Source organism: Rousettus aegyptiacus, unplaced genomic scaffold (assembly GCF_014176215.1).
Source record: "Rousettus aegyptiacus isolate mRouAeg1 unplaced genomic scaffold, mRouAeg1.p scaffold_m13_p_2, whole genome shotgun sequence".
Taxonomy (NCBI): Eukaryota; Metazoa; Chordata; class Mammalia; order Chiroptera; family Pteropodidae; genus Rousettus; species Rousettus aegyptiacus.
In genome coordinates, this window is record NW_023416295.1 from 52,478,584 (window position 1) to 52,502,119 (window position 23,536).

General features: G+C 31.9%; 1 protein-coding gene across 9 annotated transcripts in view; it reads left to right on the forward strand.

The window, feature by feature from the left end:
• SCN3A (sodium voltage-gated channel alpha subunit 3) overlaps window positions 1-23,536 on the forward strand; it is a 104,328-nt gene that overhangs the window by 28,699 nt on the left and 52,093 nt on the right. For 6 of the 9 annotated variants that reach the window (XM_016152460.2, XM_016152465.2, XM_016152466.2 and 3 more), the window contains 9 exons: window positions 619-737; window positions 2,142-2,231; window positions 6,139-6,267; window positions 6,955-7,046; window positions 7,861-8,133; window positions 8,339-8,402; window positions 13,764-13,905; window positions 14,925-15,131; window positions 21,490-21,780. In XM_016152460.2, the coding sequence (XP_016007946.2) occupies window positions 619-737; window positions 2,142-2,231; window positions 6,139-6,267; window positions 6,955-7,046; window positions 7,861-8,133; window positions 8,339-8,402; window positions 13,764-13,905; window positions 14,925-15,131; window positions 21,490-21,780 (1,407 nt within the window). Of the gene's footprint in view, window positions 1-618; window positions 738-2,141; window positions 2,232-6,138; window positions 6,268-6,771; window positions 6,864-6,954; window positions 7,047-7,860; window positions 8,134-8,338; window positions 8,403-13,763; window positions 13,906-14,924; window positions 15,132-21,489; window positions 21,781-23,536 lie in introns of those variants that run through there. The other 3 variants (XM_016152462.2, XM_016152468.2, XM_036236998.1) reach the window with 2 other exon arrangements.

Below are 23,536 nucleotides of genomic sequence, written 5' to 3' on the forward strand. Positions count from 1 at the left end.
CATAGCTTAAACGCTAAATTGATGATTATAGGTTTCGGGTCATAGGATTTTAGCTATGGAATGCCCTTTGAAATGATGTATTTGAAATGATCCCTAATTTTCAATGCAGCTGTCCCTTCTCAGTGTTACCAGCAGACCCATACAGGGTTATTCAGCCTTTTCGAACATTTGAAAGTAGGGCAACTACCATAGAGAAAATAAGGAGCCTTCATAAATGCTGGTGTTAAAAAATTTGATATAATTAAAATATTTTAAAAAAGTATTTTAATAGTAACATGTACAGAATAAATGGAAAAGTTAGCAAAGCTGGATACAGATGGTAAACTTTAAATCGAATCGGAATCTGTAAAGTTACCTTACAACTTGGTAAAATTTTGTATAGGATAATAATTTTTGTATTAGAAAGTCAAAAACTTAGGTTAGATAGTAGTCATAGTTTTTATTTGTAGTTATATGTTAATTTAAGGAACAAACATCTAACATGTTTATGGTTATGATAACTGGTTTAAATAAACAAGTTTGAATAAAAAATCAGGTAAAAAGTTTTTCATGTTTGTAAGCTCTTCAAATAAGCCACATGTCTAACCTAGTAATTTTTTTCTCACATTTTCTTTTCAGACTTTTATAGTATTGAATAAAGGGAAGGCAATTTTCCGATTCAGTGCCACCTCTGCCTTGTATATTTTAACTCCACTAAACCCTGTTAGAAAAATTGCTATTAAGATTTTGGTACATTCATATCCTTTTCATGTGAATTATCTAAATGTTGCCTCTAGTGGTTGACTTTATACAAATGTCATTTTTTCTTTTAAAAAATATATAAAATTTCTTTGAGATTAATGGTAACGTTGTTTAATCTGTTGTTCTCACTGATTTTCTGCTACTTATAACAAAATTATTATAGAATGACTATTCTATTTATATACTATATTATAAAGTGGCTATTGTATTACAGAATTATTCTAGAAGTAAAAAGGCAAATAATAGTGAATGTGTAAATGAAACACATCATATAGTAGGAACAACAGCAAAGCTTCTTTACACTTTTATTAGCCTCAATTAGATCATTTATAATCATTGCTTAAGAAACATAGTCTACTATGGTTAGTATTATTATCTATATTACTAAATGTTCAAACTTGTATGCCTTAATTGGTTTTGTTTCTTCAGCACCTGAGTCCATCTGTCTGTCTGCCGTTCTTTCTTTCCTTCCCTCATTCTTCCTTCCTTGTTTCCTTCTTTCTTTCCTTCTTACCTTCCTTCTTTTCTGCCTTCAGTGAATATTTATTTAACTACTATGTAGCTATATATCTGATTGATAATATATATTTAAAAAACCATTTAACTTAAAACTAGTTACAATCACAGTCAAAAAAGTAGATGGAAAAGGATAGAATAGGTATGGATTTCAAGAAAATTCTCATAAGTAATAATAAAATAGTAAAGTGATCTGAGGTAGTATTCAAGAGTGGACATTTTATATAGGCAGATTCAAAATATGCTTATATAAAAACAAAATAAGAAACAAAAGACTGGTTACCCTAGAACAAGGGCAAATAGCACTGATAACCTTTTGAAGTACATTTGAATTCTTTCATTCTGTGGTTTTGGTATTAGAAAAGTACTTCTGTTTTATTATAGTAATTCTCAGGAAGTTTTCAAAGTAGTGTTTATTGGTTTAGTCACTATAAGAGTACAGAGTACCTCATCACAGTAGATTCTTAATCAATGTAATCCTTGAATATACCTAGCTATCCACTCTTAGGCTTTTTATTTTGTATTCATTAACATATTGTCAGTCAGTAGATAATTTAAATTATATCTGAACTACAACTTTTATACATGTATTATACTGTAAACCTAAGAAGGATCATCTCCTCTTGCAGTGCAATTTCATGCAACTGATTGGAATGCAAAATTCCCACTTGCTTCAAATAGAAATCCTTTTCTGTTAAATTCAATTTTGTAAGAAAATGATGTAAAATGAAAAAAAAGAGTGGACCAAGAATATATGACACACTTTGAAGTTTCTTATTATTTTTTTGCCATTGTTTTAAAACAAAATTAATATCACAGGTAATTTGTTATGGCGATTTTTAAATGACTATGATGTACTAGCATTTATTCCTTAACTAATCTACTTTATTCAGCATGCTTATCATGTGCACTATTTTGACCAACTGTGTATTTATGACCTTGAGTAACCCTCCAGACTGGACAAAGAATGTAGAGTAAGTAGAAATGACTTCTTGCAATGAGAAATGCACACTCAAATTCTTTAGCAATCTCCTTATGGTTTATAGTCTTACTTATGGTTTCCACTTTTTGAAGTCTGGCTAAACACTTTTAAGAAAAAGTTATTTCCATAATATGAAAGAAGATAAAAGAAGTTCTTTGGGGGAGTTTTTCTTCTATGAGGTAAGTATTTTTTCCCCCAAAATTCAAGACACTATCTGCTTAAGAAAGGTTATAAATAGTATGTACTACCAGGTAAACGAAATCAATCATTTAGCATAAAAGTTAATAATCATAGTTTTGTATTTTAGATGAAATGCAATAACCATTTGATTAATTTGATGAATAAAATTATTCTAGTATATTACTATTATTGTTATAGTCTGATATAATAGATTTAGGTGTTTAGTTATATATTATATATTAGGCATTACATATATTAGGCATTTTGATTATATGTTATATTATTATATTTAGGAAAATACATTTAGGTATTTAACTTACTTAGATGTTTAATTATATTCAGATATATAAATTATTTAGACAAAACATGTGTGCTAAAACACCATAGACATATTTCATAAAAGAAATAAAACATCTCAGCAAAATCATGCTAAAAAAAATAAGAGGGCTTAAGAGGAAAACATAATAAAGAGAAGATCACTCGAAACTTATGAAACGTTATAATTAGGACTCTAATAAAAACAATAACAATCCCCCCCCCAAAAAAAAAATACTGGCCTAGTTAAATCTCTATGGACATTAGTACCTAAAATCACAGTCAGCGACTCCTTTGCAATCTGAGACCCAGGGTATCATCCTTTCTCCCTCGAAATGGAGACCCTTGGGGACATTTGTATTATGTCATTAAAATAAAACATTTGATTCAATATTTTAATACAAAGGCACAGCAGTTCTTGGGCACGTTAAACTAGCCCCTGCTTGCACTAAAGAAGGCACTTCTGTCAATTTTCCGCTTTAGTATTAAAGTTTTTTATTGCTAAGGACGTTCTATTTAAGTGTGGGGAATAAAAGCCCTTGATTGTTTCAAAATATCAATATGCCAGGGAAAACTGTATGTTAACTAACACAATTTCTGCATTATATCAACATTATTCCTTAATTTATCAATTGCATGTGAGGTTATTCATGACAAAGAAACATGTTTTTTTAGTGAAACAGGTGTTTAGGTTATACTGGCTATTTATGTATAGTATAACACAATAATTAGGTATTTGGTTTAGTGGAAAAAAATTAGTATGATATTTTTATTGTCATATTTTTTAAAGCAATGTTCAATAGGAGATAAGTTATGATAAATTCTACCACTTTTATTTCTAAATATTTTTATTGATTTCTATAAAGATTTATTGCATCATCTTAAGCCATCATCGTCCAGTGATTTAACAATTAAAGGTTACTTTACAGTAGCTTGGAAATGCTCCCTAGAAATCATTTTAGTAGAAAATCCAGTTCTTATATTGAAGCAAGCCATTTAACAAAATTCTGTTACCACTTACGATGATGTGGAGGTTAACAAATGTACATACCTATAGAAAACTATTCTGTATATACTTTTCCCAGTAGAAATTATTGAAGCATTTAAAGATGTATACATTTCATTTATTTGTATCATTATTAAAAGATAAGTAAAGGGGACACCTGAATATTATTACTTGAATATTCTGGTCTCTCTTTGTAAAGTCATTTTTAATGTTCACTATATCCATTATGAAAATAGTCATAATCTTACAAAAGTTTTTGACTTACACTTTTCAGTTGGAAAACTATACACAGGTTGTCCAATTTATTATCTCTAGTCCCTTGACAGCAAAGCATCAGGAAAATAAGCAATTAGTGGTTACAGCAAAACAAACAAATAAAAAAAATCCCCCCCCCTCAAAAAAAAAAACAAAGTCCAATGAAAAGGGAATATCAGTTCTGACATGAAAACATGAGTCACTAATAGCAGAAACGGTCCCTGTTCAAAGAGGTGGTATATATATATATATATATATATATATATATATATATATATATACACACACACATACACATATAAGGCACTTCTATAGATATCATAATTACAGATAAAAAATATTCTGTGTCATGGACAGAATTAATAGGATGATTAGGACCCTAGTGGGTAGAGCCAAGAAACATCAAGGTTTCTTTGATTCTCACTTACTTGTTCAATCTTGTTTGCTAATAGACTTCTAACATCTGTTCTGTGAGAAGCTCTGTCTCAGATGTTAAGCTCTAGAACTCTCTTTGGGTAGCTATCAGCACTCACCATGTACTCCAAGTGTCCCAACAAAATTTCATACTTTTCCAAAAAATGAATAAAAGTGTGGACTTGAATCTTATTCCTAGTAACTCTGTAGATTACTTAGAATTGTATAAGCATAGACCATAGGGCACTAACCATTAGTATGATAAATAGAACTTACATGTCTCTTTTGGACTTTTATAAGGCCAGCTATTTCTCCAGACAGAAATGTCATGATGATTATGTGTAATACACAAAGATGCAAACTAAAACACAAGTAAACATAAGCTTGATACTGTAAATTACCTCTCTTTCTAATAGTCAGCTACTTCATAATAAGTAAAGATTGCAATTGTACATATTCTTTATGTAATCAACTGAGTTGGTTAAAAAAAAAGGGGGGGGGAGGACTGTTCTAAGGAAGAATAGATGTGAAGATTTTTTCACATCTCATTTCTTTGTTCCTTCTGGGAGAAAATTTTCTGCAGAAAACAATGCAAAAATAATATTCAACTTTTTTCATATATAAAATTTTAGTCAGCTAGAAAATATAATGAATTTTAGAATGAATAAATGAAATCTTTATGACTTGAGTAAAATAATCCGAATAACTTAAACTGTACTTTTTAAAAGAACACACTATTAAAAAACAAGTACTACGACTATTTTTGGAAGAGACAGAAATAACTTACATTTTCAACACCCAAAGGGAGCGCTAGAAATATACTATATTGAACAGCAAATGGAAAAGTTTTTCACCATGTTGGAGGCTAAAATTTGAATTTGAACAAGTTTCAATGATTTGACCCAACTGCATAGAGATAGCATGTAGTATAAAGTTAGACCCAGGATTTTTTTTTACCCCTGAATTTTGGCAATTGTTTATACACACACATAAAATACTAACAAATTGAAAACTTTCTTTTGAAAATATGTGTATATATAAATATATATATAGAAAGAAAGTGAGAAGTGGTTTTATAACTCTATGCCTGACTCTAAAGATGAAAAAAAGGGAGTGTATTTTCTAAATTAGACATGTAAACTATCCCTAAAAATAATTCTAATCATTAAAAAATTTGAGTGAAGTATTTTATTATAAATAAATGAATCCATGATATGTTACCTCTAGAGCTGTACTGTCTGATGAGAGAGACAGCAGCCACATGTGGCTATTGAAACTTAAAATCTGGCTAGGTTAACTGTTGAAATGATAATGTTTTAGATATACTGGTTTAAATAAAATATTATTTGAAAATTAAGTTCACTTGTTCCTTCTTAGTTTTTTTGGCTACTAGAAATTTGAAAACTACAAATACAGCTTGCATTACACTTCAGCCAGACAGTGTTGTTCAAGAGGGTCAAGCGTAGCTATCCATAAAACGCACGAAACTATCATTCTAAAACCGTAATAGTAGACGAGATGTTCTTTTGGGAAGATATCATCTCTTTGGTTTAACCCTTTACTCAGACTTATAAGATTAATTAATAATAGATTCTTAGGCAAGTGAAAATAAGGAACACAATAAGAGTGAATTGATAAATCACCAAAGGATCGGATTTGCTACCTTTGAAAATATCTATTTTTACAGTTCAAACAAAATTGTTCATATTTGTTTGGATGTTTTTCCTAGGTACACATTCACTGGAATCTATACCTTTGAGTCATTTATAAAAATCTTGGCAAGAGGATTTTGCTTAGAAGATTTTACATTCCTTCGCGATCCATGGAACTGGTTGGATTTCAGTGTCATTGTGATGGCGTGAGTATTTTTGAAAAAATGTTAAGCTCAAAGGAATGAAAATATTTGCAGCATAAATCAGGCTATTTTGACATAATTTAAATGCAGAGTTTGTTTATTAGCCAAATTAACTATATGCCCCATATATTATGAGAATACATACACATATTAGAATACATATTAGAATATATATTGCAAGGTAGATTTATCTGGTAAATGAGCAATAAATGGAATTACTTTCATGTCAGATAGTCTTCCACTTCATCAGAATAAAGTTATTCATTGACTATAATTTAATATTACCAACTGTACTTCGATTAGTTTTGCAAACAAACTTGTTCACATTAGTGAAAATCACACTGAAATAAAGCAACAAAATTTTATTCCTTTAGCACGTGGTACCCTGAGGTCTACAGCAATTCCATTTGTTAAACTCAAGGGACTTTATATGACAAACCCAACTTTCACTCTTTATTTAGTATAAACTTTGTCAAAACTATCAGTAACTCTGATTTAATTCTACAGGTATGTAACAGAATTTGTAAGCCTAGGCAATGTTTCAGCTCTTCGAACTTTCAGAGTCTTGAGAGCTCTGAAAACTATTTCTGTAATTCCAGGTAAGAAGAAACTGGTATAAGATGGTAGGCTCCCTATATCTTCAACTTTTCTTGTGTGTTGTTGTGTTTGTGTGTAAACTCCCTATTACAGATATGTGACAGAGTTTGTGGACCTGGGCAATGTCTCAGCGTTGAGAACGTTCAGAGTTCTCCGAGCATTGAAAACAATTTCAGTCATTCCAGGTGAGAGCTAGTTAAACACTAAGGCTGACTAAATACACTTGTAATAATCCTGAGGTTGAAATTACACTTATAACATTAGCTTTGTTGCTTATTATCCTTGTTTGTCACTTTCAAGAATGACAAATGAAATGCAGTTCAGTTCTTAAAATTTTATAAATTACATGCTTATTTATCAAGTCAGCCTTTGAGTTTAACAGAGAATTGCATGAGGTCTACAAAAAATACTAGCTTTGCTCTTTTCATTTTTTTTTTTTTTTTTACATTTATGATGTAAAGTGTTCTCTTTTACACTCCTACAAAAGCTTTGGTACCATGGCTTTACTAACTGATTTGGATTCTACCACTCACTTCAGATCTGTTTTGAAAATGGATCTTTTTAAGAAAGGAGAAAAGATTATTATTGAACAGCATGCACATGGCATGGGAATTTTACCATTTTAAAATTATTTTCTCCTCTAAATCATTGCTACTTGTAAGCTAGTAGAAATAACGGGTTGGAGGGAAACAGCCTCATGAACCACAAAATCTGAAACGAAAAATAATTGCAAGTTTGTCTTTGCATGTTCGTGGCAACACGTAAAACCACACACACGGAAAAATTTCCTATCTAGATATCTACACTTTCATTCCAAAAATTGCACTGTTCATAAATAAAATCTGCTCTTTATCCATTTCTCAAACCATCTGGCCGTCCATAAAGCTTTGATGTCTAAACAGCCAAATAACTGTGGGAAAACAGAATATATATGACTATGAAGAAGACATTGTGGCTATGGCACTCTTCTTCAGCTGACCTATCATTCTCTCTCCTCAGGTTTAAAAACCATTGTGGGAGCCCTGATCCAGTCTGTAAAGAAGCTTTCTGACGTCATGATCTTGACTGTGTTCTGTCTGAGTGTGTTTGCTCTAATTGGTCTGCAGTTGTTCATGGGCAACCTGCGGAATAAATGCTTGCAATGGCCTCCAAGCAATTCTGCTTTTGAAAGCAACACCACTTCCTTTTTTAATGGCACAATGGATTCAAATGGGACATTTGTTAATGTAACAATGAGCACATTTAACTGGAAGGATTACATTGAAGATGACAGTAAGAAATATTGCTACATTGTTAATCTTAGCTGTTCCTGAATGAGTTTTCAACTATAAGTAGTTCAGGCTGTAGGTGTTAAGCCATCTTATAAATACACTTTATTGTTGTCCATTTTGGAAATAACTGAGATAGTCAAACTCTCATTATTCCTAATGTCAGTAAGTTTGATATGAAATTAATAGTTTATTCTTTGTATTAACAGGTCACTTCTATGTTTTGGATGGACAAAAAGACCCTTTACTCTGTGGCAATGGCTCAGATGCAGGGTAAGGAACAAATTTTTTTAAAGATATAAAACCCTTAGGGAAAAAGCATATGAGAAAAAATATATAAGTGTCTCATTATATGTATATAATAAAGAGTTATGCTGCCTACCCATAAAGTACCTTCTCTGTCTTACCAGATTGCTACAGGTTCTAAATTCACAGACTTAAAATCATCTTTTTGAGTGAATACCTACTATGCCAAGTTTTAGTTAAGATGTACTTGTATTATTGCTCCAAAGTGTGAAGGCCCATAGTCTATCTTTGCTGTAAACTTATCAGAGTTGTTTAAGAAATACAGAGAAGGAAACATAAGATGGGTATATTTTGCTTGTTGCTGATATGTGTTGAGGTGCTATGGCTGGAAAAGATCCAGAATATAACATGGTCTTCAAGGTAGAAGTTCAGTTGGGAAACTGCTTTGAAAGACTTAATATTCTTGAAATAGCATGAACCCTCTGTACAAAGAAGCCAATGGACAGATTTATGTCACAGGCATGTGTTCAAGGCTGAGTCTATATACTTAGCAGTTCTTTGTGGTAACATTCTATAATAACAGATGCTGTAATATCTTAGTCATCCTGCTAGTCTCTCAATACTTAACATATTTTCCCAAGAGTACGATAAATTAATTTGAAGTCAGGGTAGAGGTTTTTCAGAAGCCAAAGAATAGCAACAGTAAGTGACTCTTAGGCCATAGAACTTATACAGAACATATTTTGAACATTGAAAACTAGTTTGGCCATAAAGATCTAAGAGTGTTATTGAAAATATATACCAGTCATAGAGATGGAGCTTAGAGGAGAATTTTTCTCCCTGATAGTCTGCCCAATTTTTGTTAAGAGAATATAGTGAATAAGGGCATAGGTTCTAGAGTTCATATATACCTGGGTTCAAATCCTAACTCCACCTTAGAAAAGTGTCTTAAGCTCTCTGTATTTGAATTGACTTATTTCTAAAATGGAGAGAGAACTATTACCTCTCTTAGGGTTGTTAAGGTAATTAATACACATAAAGCACTTGGACTAGTAGCTGGTCCATCATAAGCATGTTACCTATTATTTTTTATTATTATAGTTAATTTAAAAGACTAGGTAAAATTTTGTATAAAGTTGGTTACTGCATACTTTATCTCCATTAAATAATAATAATCACTTCCCTTTATTGAGTACCTGTAATGGGTTAGGTAACTTACATGGTAAAATTGGTATATTCTCTATTGTTAAATGACAAATACAATTCTAAAGATCTCTACACAATGTTAAGACTTCCTATAAGGCTACAGTAATCAAGACAGTATGATACAAGAAGAGAATAGGCATATGTAGATCAATGAAACAGAACAGAAAGCAAGAAAAAAAAAAAGACACACACAAATGTAGTCAATTAATTTTTGACTAAGAAGAAAATGTAATTCAGTAGAGACAGGAGAATTGTTTTCAATAAATGGCAATGGACTAGATAGAGATCCATATGCAAAGAAGTGAACCTAGATACAGATTTTACATACACCTTACACCCAAAATAACGTAAAATCAATCATAGAAATAAATGTAAAATATGAAACTATAAAACTTCTTTATGAAAACAGCATAAAACCTATGTGACTTTGGATTTGGTTATGAGTTTTAAAAGTAACACCAATGGCATAATCCACAAAATAAAAATATAAGTTTGACTTTATTAAAATTAAAATTTTCTACCTGCTAATTATATGCCAACAGATTGGACAATCTGGAAAAAATGGACACATTCCTAGAAACATACAGTCTCCCAAGACTGAGTCAAGAAGAAACAGAAAATCTGAACTGACCAGTTATCACCAATGAAATAGAATCAGTAATCAAAAATATTCCAAAAAACAAAAGTCCTGGACCAAACGGCTTCAAAGGCAATTTTTACTAAAAATTCAGAGAAGAATTATTACCTATTCTTCTCAAATTATTCCAAAAAAATCAAGAAGAGGAAAGGCTCCATAGCTGCTTTTATGAGTCCACCGTTACTTTGATTAGAATACTGACATTACAAAAAAAGAAAACTATAGGCCAATATCTCTTATGAACATTGATGCAAAAACCCTCAATAAAATATTAGCAAGCTGAATTCAGGAATACATTAAAAATATCATATGCCATGATCAAGTTGGATTTATTCCTGGGATGCATGGTTGGTACAATATCCACAAATCAATTAATGTGATCACTACATTAACAATTGAAAGATAAAAACCATATGATCATATCAATAGATGCAAAAATAAAGCATTTGACAAATCCAGCATCCATTTATTATAAAACTTCTCAGCAAAGTGGGAATAGAGGGAACATACCTGAACATACTAAAGCCATATATAACAAACCTACAGCTAACGTCATAATAGAGAAAGGCTAAAAGCATTTTCCTTAGGTTCAGGAACAAAACTAGGATGCCCACTTTCACCACTCCTCTTCAGCATTGTATTGGGAGTTTTAGCCCCAGCAATAAGACAAGAAAGAGAAATAGAAGGCAGCCGAATTAGAAAGGAAGAAGTAAAACTCTCGTTATTTACTGATGACATCACACTATCTATAGAGAACCCTAAAGATTCCACCAAAAACCTGTTTGAACTTATCAATGAATTCAGTAAAATAGCAGGTTACAAAATAAATATTCAGAAGTTAGTGGCATTTTTATGCACCAATGATGAACTTTCAGAAAGAAAAATTAAGAAAACAATCCCATTTACGATTGTGTCAAAAACTACAAAATACCTGGGAATCAAATTAACCAAGAAGGTAAAAGACCTGTTTTTAGAAAATTATAAGTCGTTGAAAAAAGAAATGGAAGAAAATACAAATAAATGGAAGCATATACCGTGTTCATTGATAGGAAGAACCAACATCATTAAAATGGCCATTCTACCCAAAGCAATTGATAGATTCAATGCAATCCTTATTAAAAGACCAATGACATTTTTTCGGGGAGCTAGAATGAATAATCTTAAAATTTATAAGGAGCCATATAGAAACTCTGAATAGCCATGGCAATCTTGAGAAAGAAGAACAAATTTGGAGGTATCACACTGCCTTATATGAAACTATACTACAAGTCTACAGTAATCAAAACAGATTTCACTTATATGCATAAAAACAGATACATTGATCAATGGAACAGAATAGAGAGCTCAGGAATAAATCCATGCTGATATGCTCACTTAATATATGACAAAGGAGGTAAGAATATACAATGAGGGTAAAGACAGTCTCTTCAATAAATGGTGCTGTGAAAATTGGACAGATGCATGCGAAAAAAAAAGAAGATGGACCATCTTCTTAAACCGAATACAAAAATAGACTCAAAATAGATTAAAGACTTAAATGTAAGACTTGAAGTCATAAAAATTCTAGAAGAACACAAAGGCAGTAAACTCTCTGATATTACTAACAGGAATTTCTTTTCAGATATATCTCCTCAGGCAAAGGAAACAAAAGAAAAAATAAACAAAAGGGACTGCATCAAACTAAAAAGTTTTGTACAGCAAAGGAAACCATCAACAAAACAAAAAGACAACCAACTGTTTGGGAGAAGATATTCACTAATGATACATCTGATAAAGGGTTAATATCCAAAATATATAAAGAACTTATATAACTCAACAACAACAAAAAACAAACAATCCAATTAAAAAATAGTCAGAAGACCCAAACAGATACTTCTCCAAACAGGAAAAACAGACGGTTAATAGACATGAAAAGATGTTCAAGATCGCTAATCATCAGAGAAATGCAAATTAAAGCCACAATGAGTTATCACCTCACACCTGTCTGAAGGGCTATTATCAATAAATCAAAAAACAAGTGTTGGTGAGGATGCAGAGAAAAGGGAACCCTCATACATTGCTAGTGGGATTGCAAATTGGCACAGCTGCTATGGAAAGCAGTCTGGAGGTTTCTCAAAAAATTAAAAATGGATCTACCTTTTGACCCAGCAATTGCACTTCTGGGTATTTATCCAAAGAACACCAAAATGACAATTAGTAAAGATCTATGCACTCCAATATTCACGGCAGCACAATTTACACTAGCCAAGATATGGAAGCAATCTAAACACTCATCAACAGATGATTGGATAAAGAAATTATGGTTCATATATACAATGGGATATTACTTAGCCACTTAAAAAATGAAATCTTACCATTTGCAATGACATGGATGGACCTAGAGGTTATTATGCTGAGTGAAATGTCAGACAGAGAAAGATAAATACCATATGATTTCACTTATATGCAGAATCTAAGGAACAAAAAGAAAAAACTAAATCAAAAACACACTCACACATATAGTAGACAATTTGATGACAGACAGAGGGGAGTTGGGAGCTGGGAGAATGGGGTGAAGGATTAAAGAAGTACAAATTAGTAGTTGATAGTTCGTCACCGGGATGGGGAGCATGGCAGAGGGAATGTAGCTAGCATTGATATGATGGCTAGGTGGAGAGCCAGGGGAGGGACGGAGCAATTGGGGGGATCATTTTATGAACTATATAGATGTCTAACCAATGTACTGTACACTTGAAGCTATTTTAAGTAAATAATTTTTTTTTAAGTTAAAAAAAGTACCAGTTAAAGGACATTGTTCAAAATACCTGACTAGTACTCCTCAAAGCTGTCAAGGTAATCAAACACAAGGAAAGTCTGAGCAACTGTCACAGCCAAGTGGAGCCTAGAGAGACATAAAAACTAAATATAATGCGGTATTCTGGATGTGATCTTAGAACATAAAAAGGATGTTGGAGAAAAACTGAAGAAATATGAATGAAGTACGGACTCTGGTTAATAATGATGTATCGATATTGATTGAAATGTACTATAACGACAAAAGATGTTAATAATATGGAAAACTGAGCATGAGATATGTGGGAAGTCTGTACTGTCTTTCTAATTTTTCTGTAAATCTAAAATTGTTCTAAAAGATAAATTTTATATTAGAAAATTCTACGGAAGTGGTTAAAGAAGTAGCTCATTAAGTGGTTCCCTACTCTCTTGCTGTTTTCTGGTTTTTCATCTTTAATTGTTGATTCTTGCCACTTTGTAAAGAGCAGGATATTGATGATGTCAGAGACAAAAGTATGCAGTTTTTGCCTGTCTGCCATTCTAGATGTCTATAAATCTGACTCCTTTGCACCTAGATTTTTCTGTTTGTTTTCCTAATAAATTTCATCAGATAACAGTTTCATGGTGAGCAATTATCTAAAGTGTTCTGGAAATGAAGGGCAAGGAAACTCATCACAGACAGCAACTCTGGGTTTTGATAATTCTTATAAATCAACATTTATTGAAATAGCAATAATTGCTCTGCTTACCCCAGCTCCATTTCTCTCTTACAGTCAGTGTCCGGAAGGATACATCTGTGTGAAGGCTGGCCGAAATCCCAACTATGGCTACACAAGCTTCGACACCTTTAGTTGGGCTTTTTTGTCTCTGTTTCGACTCATGACTCAAGACTACTGGGAGAACCTTTACCAATTGGTAAGTGTCTTGGTCCATTTGGGCTGCTATAACAAAATATCACAGCTGGGTAGCTTATAAAAGAAATTTATCGCGTATACACCTGGAGTCTAGGAAGTGCAAAACCAAGACAATAACATGTTTGCATTCTGGCAAGAGCCTCTTCCTGGTTTATAACTGACAACTTCTCACTGTGTCATCACCTGGTAGAACGGAGTAGAGAGCGCCTACCAAAAGCCCCACTTTCTAATACTACTACATTGGACTTTAGAATTTCAACATATGAATTTTACCAGAACACCGCACTCAGGACATAGAAATAAGGTTCAAATTAACATACATGGGACTTAATTTTATAAATATATATGGAATGACCAAATATGAATACTTGTTTATAACACTCTAGAATACAAAGGAGGGTCCCAAATCAAGCAAGTGTGCCTAGGATCCCAGTTGTTCATTCAGTTAGTACATGCATATTGAGAGCTTCTTATATGAAAGGCATTCTACTAGGGTCTATGGAGGATGCAAAGCATGTTCATGGCTTTGAATTTATAATTTAGCTGTGGATATAAAAAGAACATGTGAAAAGATTTTAAAAATCAATTTTATAAAATGTTTTAATTAGACACAATTAATTGGAGTTAGAAGAGGGGGGAGAAAGATATTATCTCTAGACAGCGTGGAGAATAGGCTGCAATAAAAGTGGAACTTCATTGAAAGGAACCAAAAATAATGTTCTCACTTATAGCATTATCCTGTATTATGGACTCTAAAAACAGCATTTTTGTAGGGCTCAAAAATATCAAATATATACTAATTTGAAATGTGGATGTTTATATAAATAACACTAGTCAAGTCACAGATAATTTAATTAGTGTGTGCATTGAGTGTATGAAGATGCATTTTAACAACAATAAAATCTTGGTCAAAATAAACTGAATGCTTAAAAGCTCTCATCTTCTATCTAATTATGGTAATCATATCTTTATTGACATTGTATAAAATATTGATGAAATGATCCTTTTTCTCCACCCTAGACATTACGTGCTGCTGGAAAAACATATATGATATTTTTTGTCTTGGTGATTTTCTTGGGCTCTTTTTATTTGGTGAATTTGATCCTGGCTGTGGTGGCCATGGCCTATGAGGAACAGAATCAGGCCACCTTGGAAGAAGCAGAACAGAAAGAGGCTGAATTTCAGCAGATGCTTGAACAGCTTAAAAAGCAACAGGAAGAAGCTCAGGTACTGCGTGGTAATGAGCAAAGCTTTATTATTGTTGTTGTTATCACTGTTACTAAGTTTTAAGTAGAGATATTTTTGTATAATAGAAGCCAAAATGGAACTGGCTTCTCATTTGGTATACGGACATTCTTATTAGAAAAGAGAAAGCTATTCAAATTGTTTCTGAAGTTAGAGTAACGGAACATTTTAGAAATTATATATAAGAAAATAAACTGGAAGTAGAAAACACATTTGGGACAAGGTTAACTATTCAATTTTCTTATGAACCCTTAGGGGAGAATCTGATTTTCAGTTTACTGTGAAGAAGATACAAAACTGTTATTTCCAACAATTGTGTTTCACTCTTAATTATAACTTTTGAGGTTTTATTCTGAAGTGAATTAATCTCAAATGTTAACAAGAAAACGATGTATACCTAATTTTAACCATTCTTTGGGGTTTCTGTAGCACAAAGGTGTTTCTACAGCCCCTATCAAGATATCAGAAAGGCATCTGCTATTAGATTCTAACTTTAAATTAATATTAAAGGCTGTTTGGACTAAAGGCATGGTGAATGGGGTTTTATGTCTTGATGAGAAGAGATAGAATAACAAATTAAAAAAGAAAAAAACCATAATTTCAAAGGTGGAAATCACGAGAAGACAGTGAGATCTAATTCATGTAAGAGAGAATTACATTGCCTCAAATACGTCTTGCCAATATTTGGTATGGTTAATCTTATTAACCATTCTACCAAGTATCTCATTGCTGTTTTGTTTTGCATTTTCTTAATGATTAATGATGTTGAGTACCTTTTTATGTTCTTATTTTCTATGTGCATAGCTTGTATTGTCAAGTGGATATTCAAATCTTTTACATATCATATTACCTGGGTTGTTTGTTTTCTTATTATTGAGTTCTGAGTATTCTTTATCTTTTAGTCCTTTGTTATATATATGCTTTGTAAATATTTTCTCCCAGCCTGTAACTTCTCTTTTATTCTCCTAGCAGTATTATTTTAAGATTAAAAAAAATTCATTTCGATACAGTAGTTTATCAAGCTTTTTTCTTTGTCTGTTTGATCATGCCTTTGGTGTTGTATCTAAGAAATTTTTGCCTAATCAACATCATGAAGATGTTCTATTTTTTCCTTTTAAAAATGTTATAGTTTTGTGTTTTATATTTAGGTCAATGACCCACTTTAAGTTAATTTTTGTATAAAATATGATTTACGTTGAGGTTTTTCTGCATATAACTATCTAATTATTCCAGCACTATTTGTTGAACAAAATATCCTTTTTCCACTAAATTGCCTTTGAACTGTCATTAAAAAAAATCAGTTGTCCATATGTGAATGGGTCTATTTCTGGATTCTATTCTGATAAAGTGATCTATTTGTATCTCTTTACACCAATATCACACTCTTATTTACTGTAGGTATTTAATAAGTCTTGAATTCATATAGTGGTAGTTCTCCAACTTTTTCTTTTCCAAAACCATTTTGGCTGTTCTATACCTTCTGTAGTGTCATATGAATTTCAGAATCATCTTGTTAATTTCAGTTTGGATAGTTTTTATTGTTAAATCTTTAAGTTTATTACCTTTCCTCCTGCAATGTCCTATCTTCCATTAATACCATCCACTATATTTTTCATCTCAGACATTTTAGTTTTCATCTCTAAAAGCTTGATTTGCATCACCTTTATATCTCTTTTATTTCTAACATTACAAATATATATAATACAGTTATAATAAGTGTTTAAAGTCCTCCTCTGTTAATTCTAACATCTGTGTCAGATCTTAGTTTTAATTAATTATTTTCTTCATTGTTGGTCATATATTCCTGATTTTTTTTTTCATTCCCAACAATCTTCAATTGAATTCCAGGCACTATTAATTTTACCTTTTTAGGTGCTGGATATTTTTGTATTCCTATGAAAATTCTTGATCCTTGTTTGGGGATATAGTTACGTTACTTATAAATAGTTTGATCCTTTTGCATCGTCATACCTTTGAAGATTTGTTAGCTAGGACTAGGGTAGAATTTAAACTAAGGCTAATTACTTCCTACTACTAAGTGAAGATCCTTCTGAATACTCTATACACAATGCCTCATTTATCAGTGTCTTTAAGACCACTGCTACATGTATTCTGTCTGTTTTACTGGTTACTTCAGGAGGGGGAGGAAATCTGATCCCTGTTACTATTTCTTGGACAGAAACAGAAGTCCAAAATAACTTTTATACATGGTGACATTTTTATATATAGTGATTTTTTTCCAGATAAATGGTTCAAGATATTGAAGAATTATTTGAATGACAATATATTCTTGGCATTTGTAGGTTCAAAATTTAAATTTTAATAATTCTGAGTTACTTTGAAAATATATCACATAAACCATTAGATCCTTTTCTGAGCCAATTTTGATGAAACAGATAGTTGACAATGAATTGTTTAGCTGGTTACCCAGCCCAATTATATACTTAGTATTTGCTGAACATGCTGGCTTTACTATTTTCATCTTACCACTGGGTACAGAGTAGCAACATGGTTATATTTTATTGACTTTAGAAGGAAAACTATAAACAAATTTGGCAATACTTAAAAATCTTATAAAGTATACCTCATGCTTGCCAGAGAGTTATACTATATTTTGAGTATTTAAGAGTTTATTTCAGATCACTATAATTAAAACACACTTGTAAGATAATGAAATAAAATAGCTATTTATAGGGCAAAGACTTTATTGCAAAGTTTTAAATAAATGTTAGAAGAAATATTTATAGATTGCATATAATTGTTTTAAAACTTTGAGTTATTTTATTATCATTTATAAAAACATATGGAGTGATGCGTTTGAAAATGCTACACAGACACAGTACAAGAGTAAGAATATATTCTGAAATTCAACCACTGCAGGGTACAGTATGGCATCAATTAAAATAATATGTCATCTTTTTAAATTTAGAAGTAGTAGTGCACTATGTTTAATAGAGGTATTATCTACATCTTTATTAGGCTAGCTAAAATATGTTAGTTCTTTTCATTTAAAAGTCAGTTATTGGATTCCATTGATCAAATCATTCTTTGGCTCACCTTAAGCTTCATATGTACAAAAATTTAAACTGATCCCAGTGTTTTAGTACTGACTGGGATAGCACAGCATCCAATCAATTTCAGTTCCTTACTGACAATACAGGTAACAATAACTAATAAATACCCTATGTTGAAGGTGAGGAGAGAGTTGAAGACAGAGAGAGAAGGAGACTTAGTCTACCTGTGAGATGACTGATGTTCCTGTATAACTTGAGTCTTGCTAACCAACCACCTGTGACTCTTCAAAAGTTACTATCTAATCAATAATTTCATGAAACTTAGCATCACTTGTTTGTTGTTGTTGTTGTTGTTGTTGTTGTTTTGTTTTGTTTTGTTTTGTATCTGTTGAGGGACCTCCTAGTTTAGTGGATTCAAATCAAGTGCAACTTTAAAAGACGGAGACACACCTGATAAATGTTTTGTCCTAGATCATCACAATTGTGCCTGAAATTTTATGTGTGATTTGTAAATGTCTAATAATGCCCAACATACCATATACCATAGCAGTGTGTAATGGTTTGATAGGAAAAATTAAGAGTAAGCTTTAGGACAAAATTAGAAATAGTGGTATTTAAGAGACCTAATATAATTAGGGGTAGAATTGAAAGAGATACAGTTAAAGTCTTTGTAGTTTTGAATGGGATTTTTAAACTGGGTTTGATGTTTAAAATGAAGTGTAATCACAGAGTAGTGAAATGAAAATGAAGTATAATCACAGGTAGTCAGGTGGTTTTATTTTTTAAAAAACACAAATATAGTGAGTTGTAGTCTATTTTGACTCACGCAGCAATGTTTTAAGAAGAGAAAAATATTATTTGTGTAAATATTAAGGACCTATTTGTTACAAGAAGAATTCACAAGTCAGTTGTGAAAGTAACACTATTAGTCTAAACGAGCAGGACGCTGACCATGTCATAGAACTAGGTATAAACAGGTACACAGACATGGGAGGCGACAGGAAACATCTGCCTTTGAGGGATCGTCAAATCACTGGAAGTGGAATAAGTGACAGATTTGAGTTGATGAATGACATAGAAAATGTGTTGTGTTGAGAGGTTACTATAGTTGCCTTAGAAATCTGTTTTGGTTTTCAGTTATTTGAACTGTTATCCAGAATAGGTAGGAAAATCATGTCTTATGCAAAACAAGTTCTGGAGGTGATTTAAATGGCCATGGGTTTCAGGATTCCAGCAAGGGAATATTACCATCACTTCCTTTGTTTCTAGTGACAAGTAAGTCAGTAAACGATTAGCATTGTGTGTTGCATGTTTCTGTCTATACAAAATGGAAAGGTCAATTAAGGACTTTATTTGAAAAAAAAGGAATTACATGTATCTTCATTCTTTCAAAAAATGGTGTATATCATTTATCTCTTATGTATCAAGCACTATGCAACTATATTTAACTTGTTATAGATAAGTGCTTCATTTATTTACTTTATTTTGCACATAATTATATTAAACATTCATATTTAAAAAGGACTTCTAATATTTCTCATATTTCATCATTGATATTAAAAATAATACTGACGATTAAGAAAGCAATAAAAAATACGGCTGACTATATGCAATTCTGTAAATATCCAAATTCTGAATTAATGTTTCATTTAAATGCTAGGCATTGTCTTATACTGAGTTTTAGATCTTGTTTTCCATAATGAATATAGTATTCAGTATAAACAAACACCTGTGTTACATTTTATGTGTTGCTTAGCTCAACACATAATAATTAGCATTATATATAGTACTATGGTTCCCATCCCTAGGGTCATGTTCATTCTAGAGAATTTGCATCGTTCTTTTTTGTTTTAGTTGAATGAGATTCAAAAATGGAAGCTACTTAGGAGGGTTTGCTTTCCCTTGGGAAGAAACATAAAGCACAACATGTTGTCAAAGCATTATAAATGGATTTTGTCTTCGCTCTTTCCTAAATATATTTCTGTTATATAGATCATTCTAATATAGTCTTTTATGATATCCTGAAAAGCCAAGTCTAAGTCTGTCTTGTTCCTCCTCCAACCCACCTCAGTGTCTAAAACAATTGACCAAATGATGCCTTTTTTCATCTTTATTCACCAAATAGTAACTGAGTCCTTTTTATGTCAGGTGACATACTAGGCAATGTGAACAAAAACATAACAAAATTCCTATATAATATAGTCTAGTAGAGAAGATAGAACAGAATGGTAGATAAATTATGAGTTGTTGGTACTTAGTAATGACATATATAAATAGTTGAACCAACAGTCTCATAATGTAATCATTTCTACTTCCTTGATTATGTTCAAAAACAGGAATATACTTAATGAGAACTCAGCTTTGATATGCACTATATTGTTGTTTCATATCCTCTCTTGTCATGGTGAGATCATTTCCAGTCTAAAAATACTATTCGTGTAAGTGAAAATATAAAACATTTGCCATGTTTCACCTCAGAGCTGGCTGTGTTTCTTTAGTATGTACAGAAATTCAAAACGCGTAAGTATAACTTAGTGCTGAACTATGGAAAGAAAATACTTGAGGAAGTTCTCATCATCCCTTGAATGATTATTTCAGGTACCTATTGATTGATATGTTAATAATCTGTTATTATTTATAATAATAAACAATTTGTAAACATTAAAAATGTTTAAACCAGAAGTGTTATGTAATAAATTAATCATATTAATCTCTTAGATTAACAGAACCCCAAGGATGTGAACTATAGTAATAAATGTAATTCAAATGAAGAGGATAAACAAGCGAACATGTCCCCACTATGTCTATCTGGAGATAAAATAGGAGACACTTTTAATGCTTTGAGTTCACAAAAAAAGAGAACAAAAGAAAAAGTCTCTTGTCCTAGATTTAGAAGGAAAAAATACGACTCAGTTGTTCACTGTCACATGTGGGAGGAATAAGCCTATGCATGAAATTGAAATAGTAATCAGACCAGAACCACTACTAAGATAAGATTTGCTTTTAAATTGTAGAAGGCATTTTTTTATGAGAGCAATTGTCCCCTGAAATAAAATTAATCTCAACAGAATTTTTTTTTAAAGCGGAGGCTCTCCAGGAGACGTCCCAAGCCAGACTTTTCTTGCTTTAATGCATAGCCTAACATATTGCTTTATACTATTTAAAACTGCATCATTATTAAGTGAACTCTCTTGTAGTAAAGCAGAATGAAATGACCAGAAGACTAATTTTTTCATATAGTCAATAGTCATAAATGGCAACTGTAACATAGTAAACTCTTTTCAAAGTTATGTGTTCTAAATAGAGCCTTGCCTTGTTTTAAACAGGCAGTTGCAGCAGCATCAGCTGCTTCAAGAGATTTCAGTGGAATAGGTGGTTTAGGAGAGCTCTTGGAAAGTTCTTCAGAAGCATCAAAGTTAAGCTCCAAAAGTGCTAAGGAGTGGAGGAACCGAAGGAAGAAAAGAAGACAGAGGGAGCATCTTGAAGGAAACAACAAAGGAGAGGGAGAAAGGTTCCCCAAATCTGAATCTGAAGACAGTGTCAAAAGAAGAAGCTTCCTTTTCTCCATGGATGGAAACCGACTGACTAGTGACAAGAAGTTCTACTCCCCTCATCAGGTACGGGTTTCTACTGAGCGCTCCAATTTGTTTTGTCATTGTTATTGCTTTTCAATTGCTGTATTTTGTTTCGTTGCATTTTTGTAATAGCTGATTTAAATGAGGGAAGGGTAACTAATATTTAATACAGATAATTCTGTATCATAAACTGTCTTTAAATAAGACTTTTATTAAACCATTCATAAGTTTTAATTTAAGGTAATCAGCTTTATATGTTGCACCATTTTGTGACCATGTTTCTTTATCTGCTTTTGGGGGTGGGGGTAAAATCTATCAATCGGACTTTTCTCTTCAGGGAAACAGTTTTGCAATCTCTTGGTTACCTTTTCCATTCTGAGAACTCAAATAAACTTATCTTTGCATCTGGTTTCTGCCATGATTATCTGTGGTTCTGATTGCAATATAGGCATGAATCTTGAAAAGAAATGTCTCTGGATTTTGCCTATATCTTTTGATATGAAAACTATACTTCTAATGAGTCTCTGTTATCCTGATATGGTGTCATGCTATGATACATAAAAATGAAATTATGACCTAAATGCTCTTGAAGAGAACTAAACTGAAGACAGTCTATTTTTGTTCTGATTTCATGTAAACTATCCAATTCTTCAGCATATTTTCAAGTCAAAGAGTAAAAATAGTTTCAACTTTTTGTATATTAATAAGTTTTATCTGCTGCCTAATGTAAAAGAGTAAATAGTTATGAAATCCGTGATAAGTACAGTTATGACTTTGAACACTGTTTGGTTCTATTAAAATTTTATGTGCTATGAATTATTAACTCTTCTAATTATATTAATCTGGGTTAGAATTATATCCTAAAGATAGAGCTTTGAGGGATACTCTATATAATTTAGAGCAAAAACCTGTACATCAACCAAGAGCTATGATAGCCTTCTTATAAACAATGAAATCTTTTTAAAAAATTGGAGAGATAAGCACAAAGTTCAAAAGAGTGTTTAGTGCTTGGTTGGGAAGAAAAGGCACATCTAAGTTATGAATAGGTGTTTGTTTTATACTTTATATTGAATGTTTAAATTTTTAAAAACAAAATAAACTCAGAAATTTATAATTTGAATTCCCATATTAGGACAAAATAGTTACGCGCACACAAAAAGCTATAACATAAAAGCCATCTTCCCACAGACAATGTTGGTATCAAGAGATCCAAATACTATCTTGCATAATACAAATTGAAAGTATGGTAGTAGATCAGTATTAACATGTTTGGGGTTAGCATGGCGCTCTATAGGGAGAGTCAGTTTCTCAGATCAGAATTTTTTGGTTTAAACTGCCACCCTTGATATTTTAATATTATTAAGAATATTAGGAGTCATTGGGATTAGTAGTATTTGACATGACATCAGAGCATAATGACTGATTTCACAAAAGCTGGCATCCATATCTCAACTCCAAATTAGTTTTGTGACCTTGATTGAGTCCCTTGTACTTTGTAAGATTTCTATAAAATGGGGTAATAATGTTTCCTTAAAGAGTCGTGGGAAATTAAGCAATATATGGAATACTTATGGAACAAATTATAAAGCTCTTAAGTTAAAATGAATTCCACATGAGGAAAAGCATGAAAGAGTCATCAGGTATGTTAACTGAAGGTAAACATTTTAAATAAGGTGGTTTGAGAAAACCTCACTGCGAGGGAGACATTTTAGCAACGACTTAGAGGTGGTGAGGGAAAAAGGAGCATGAAAGAGCATTCCCGGCTCATGGAAGAGCAAGTATCAAGTACCTGATGCAA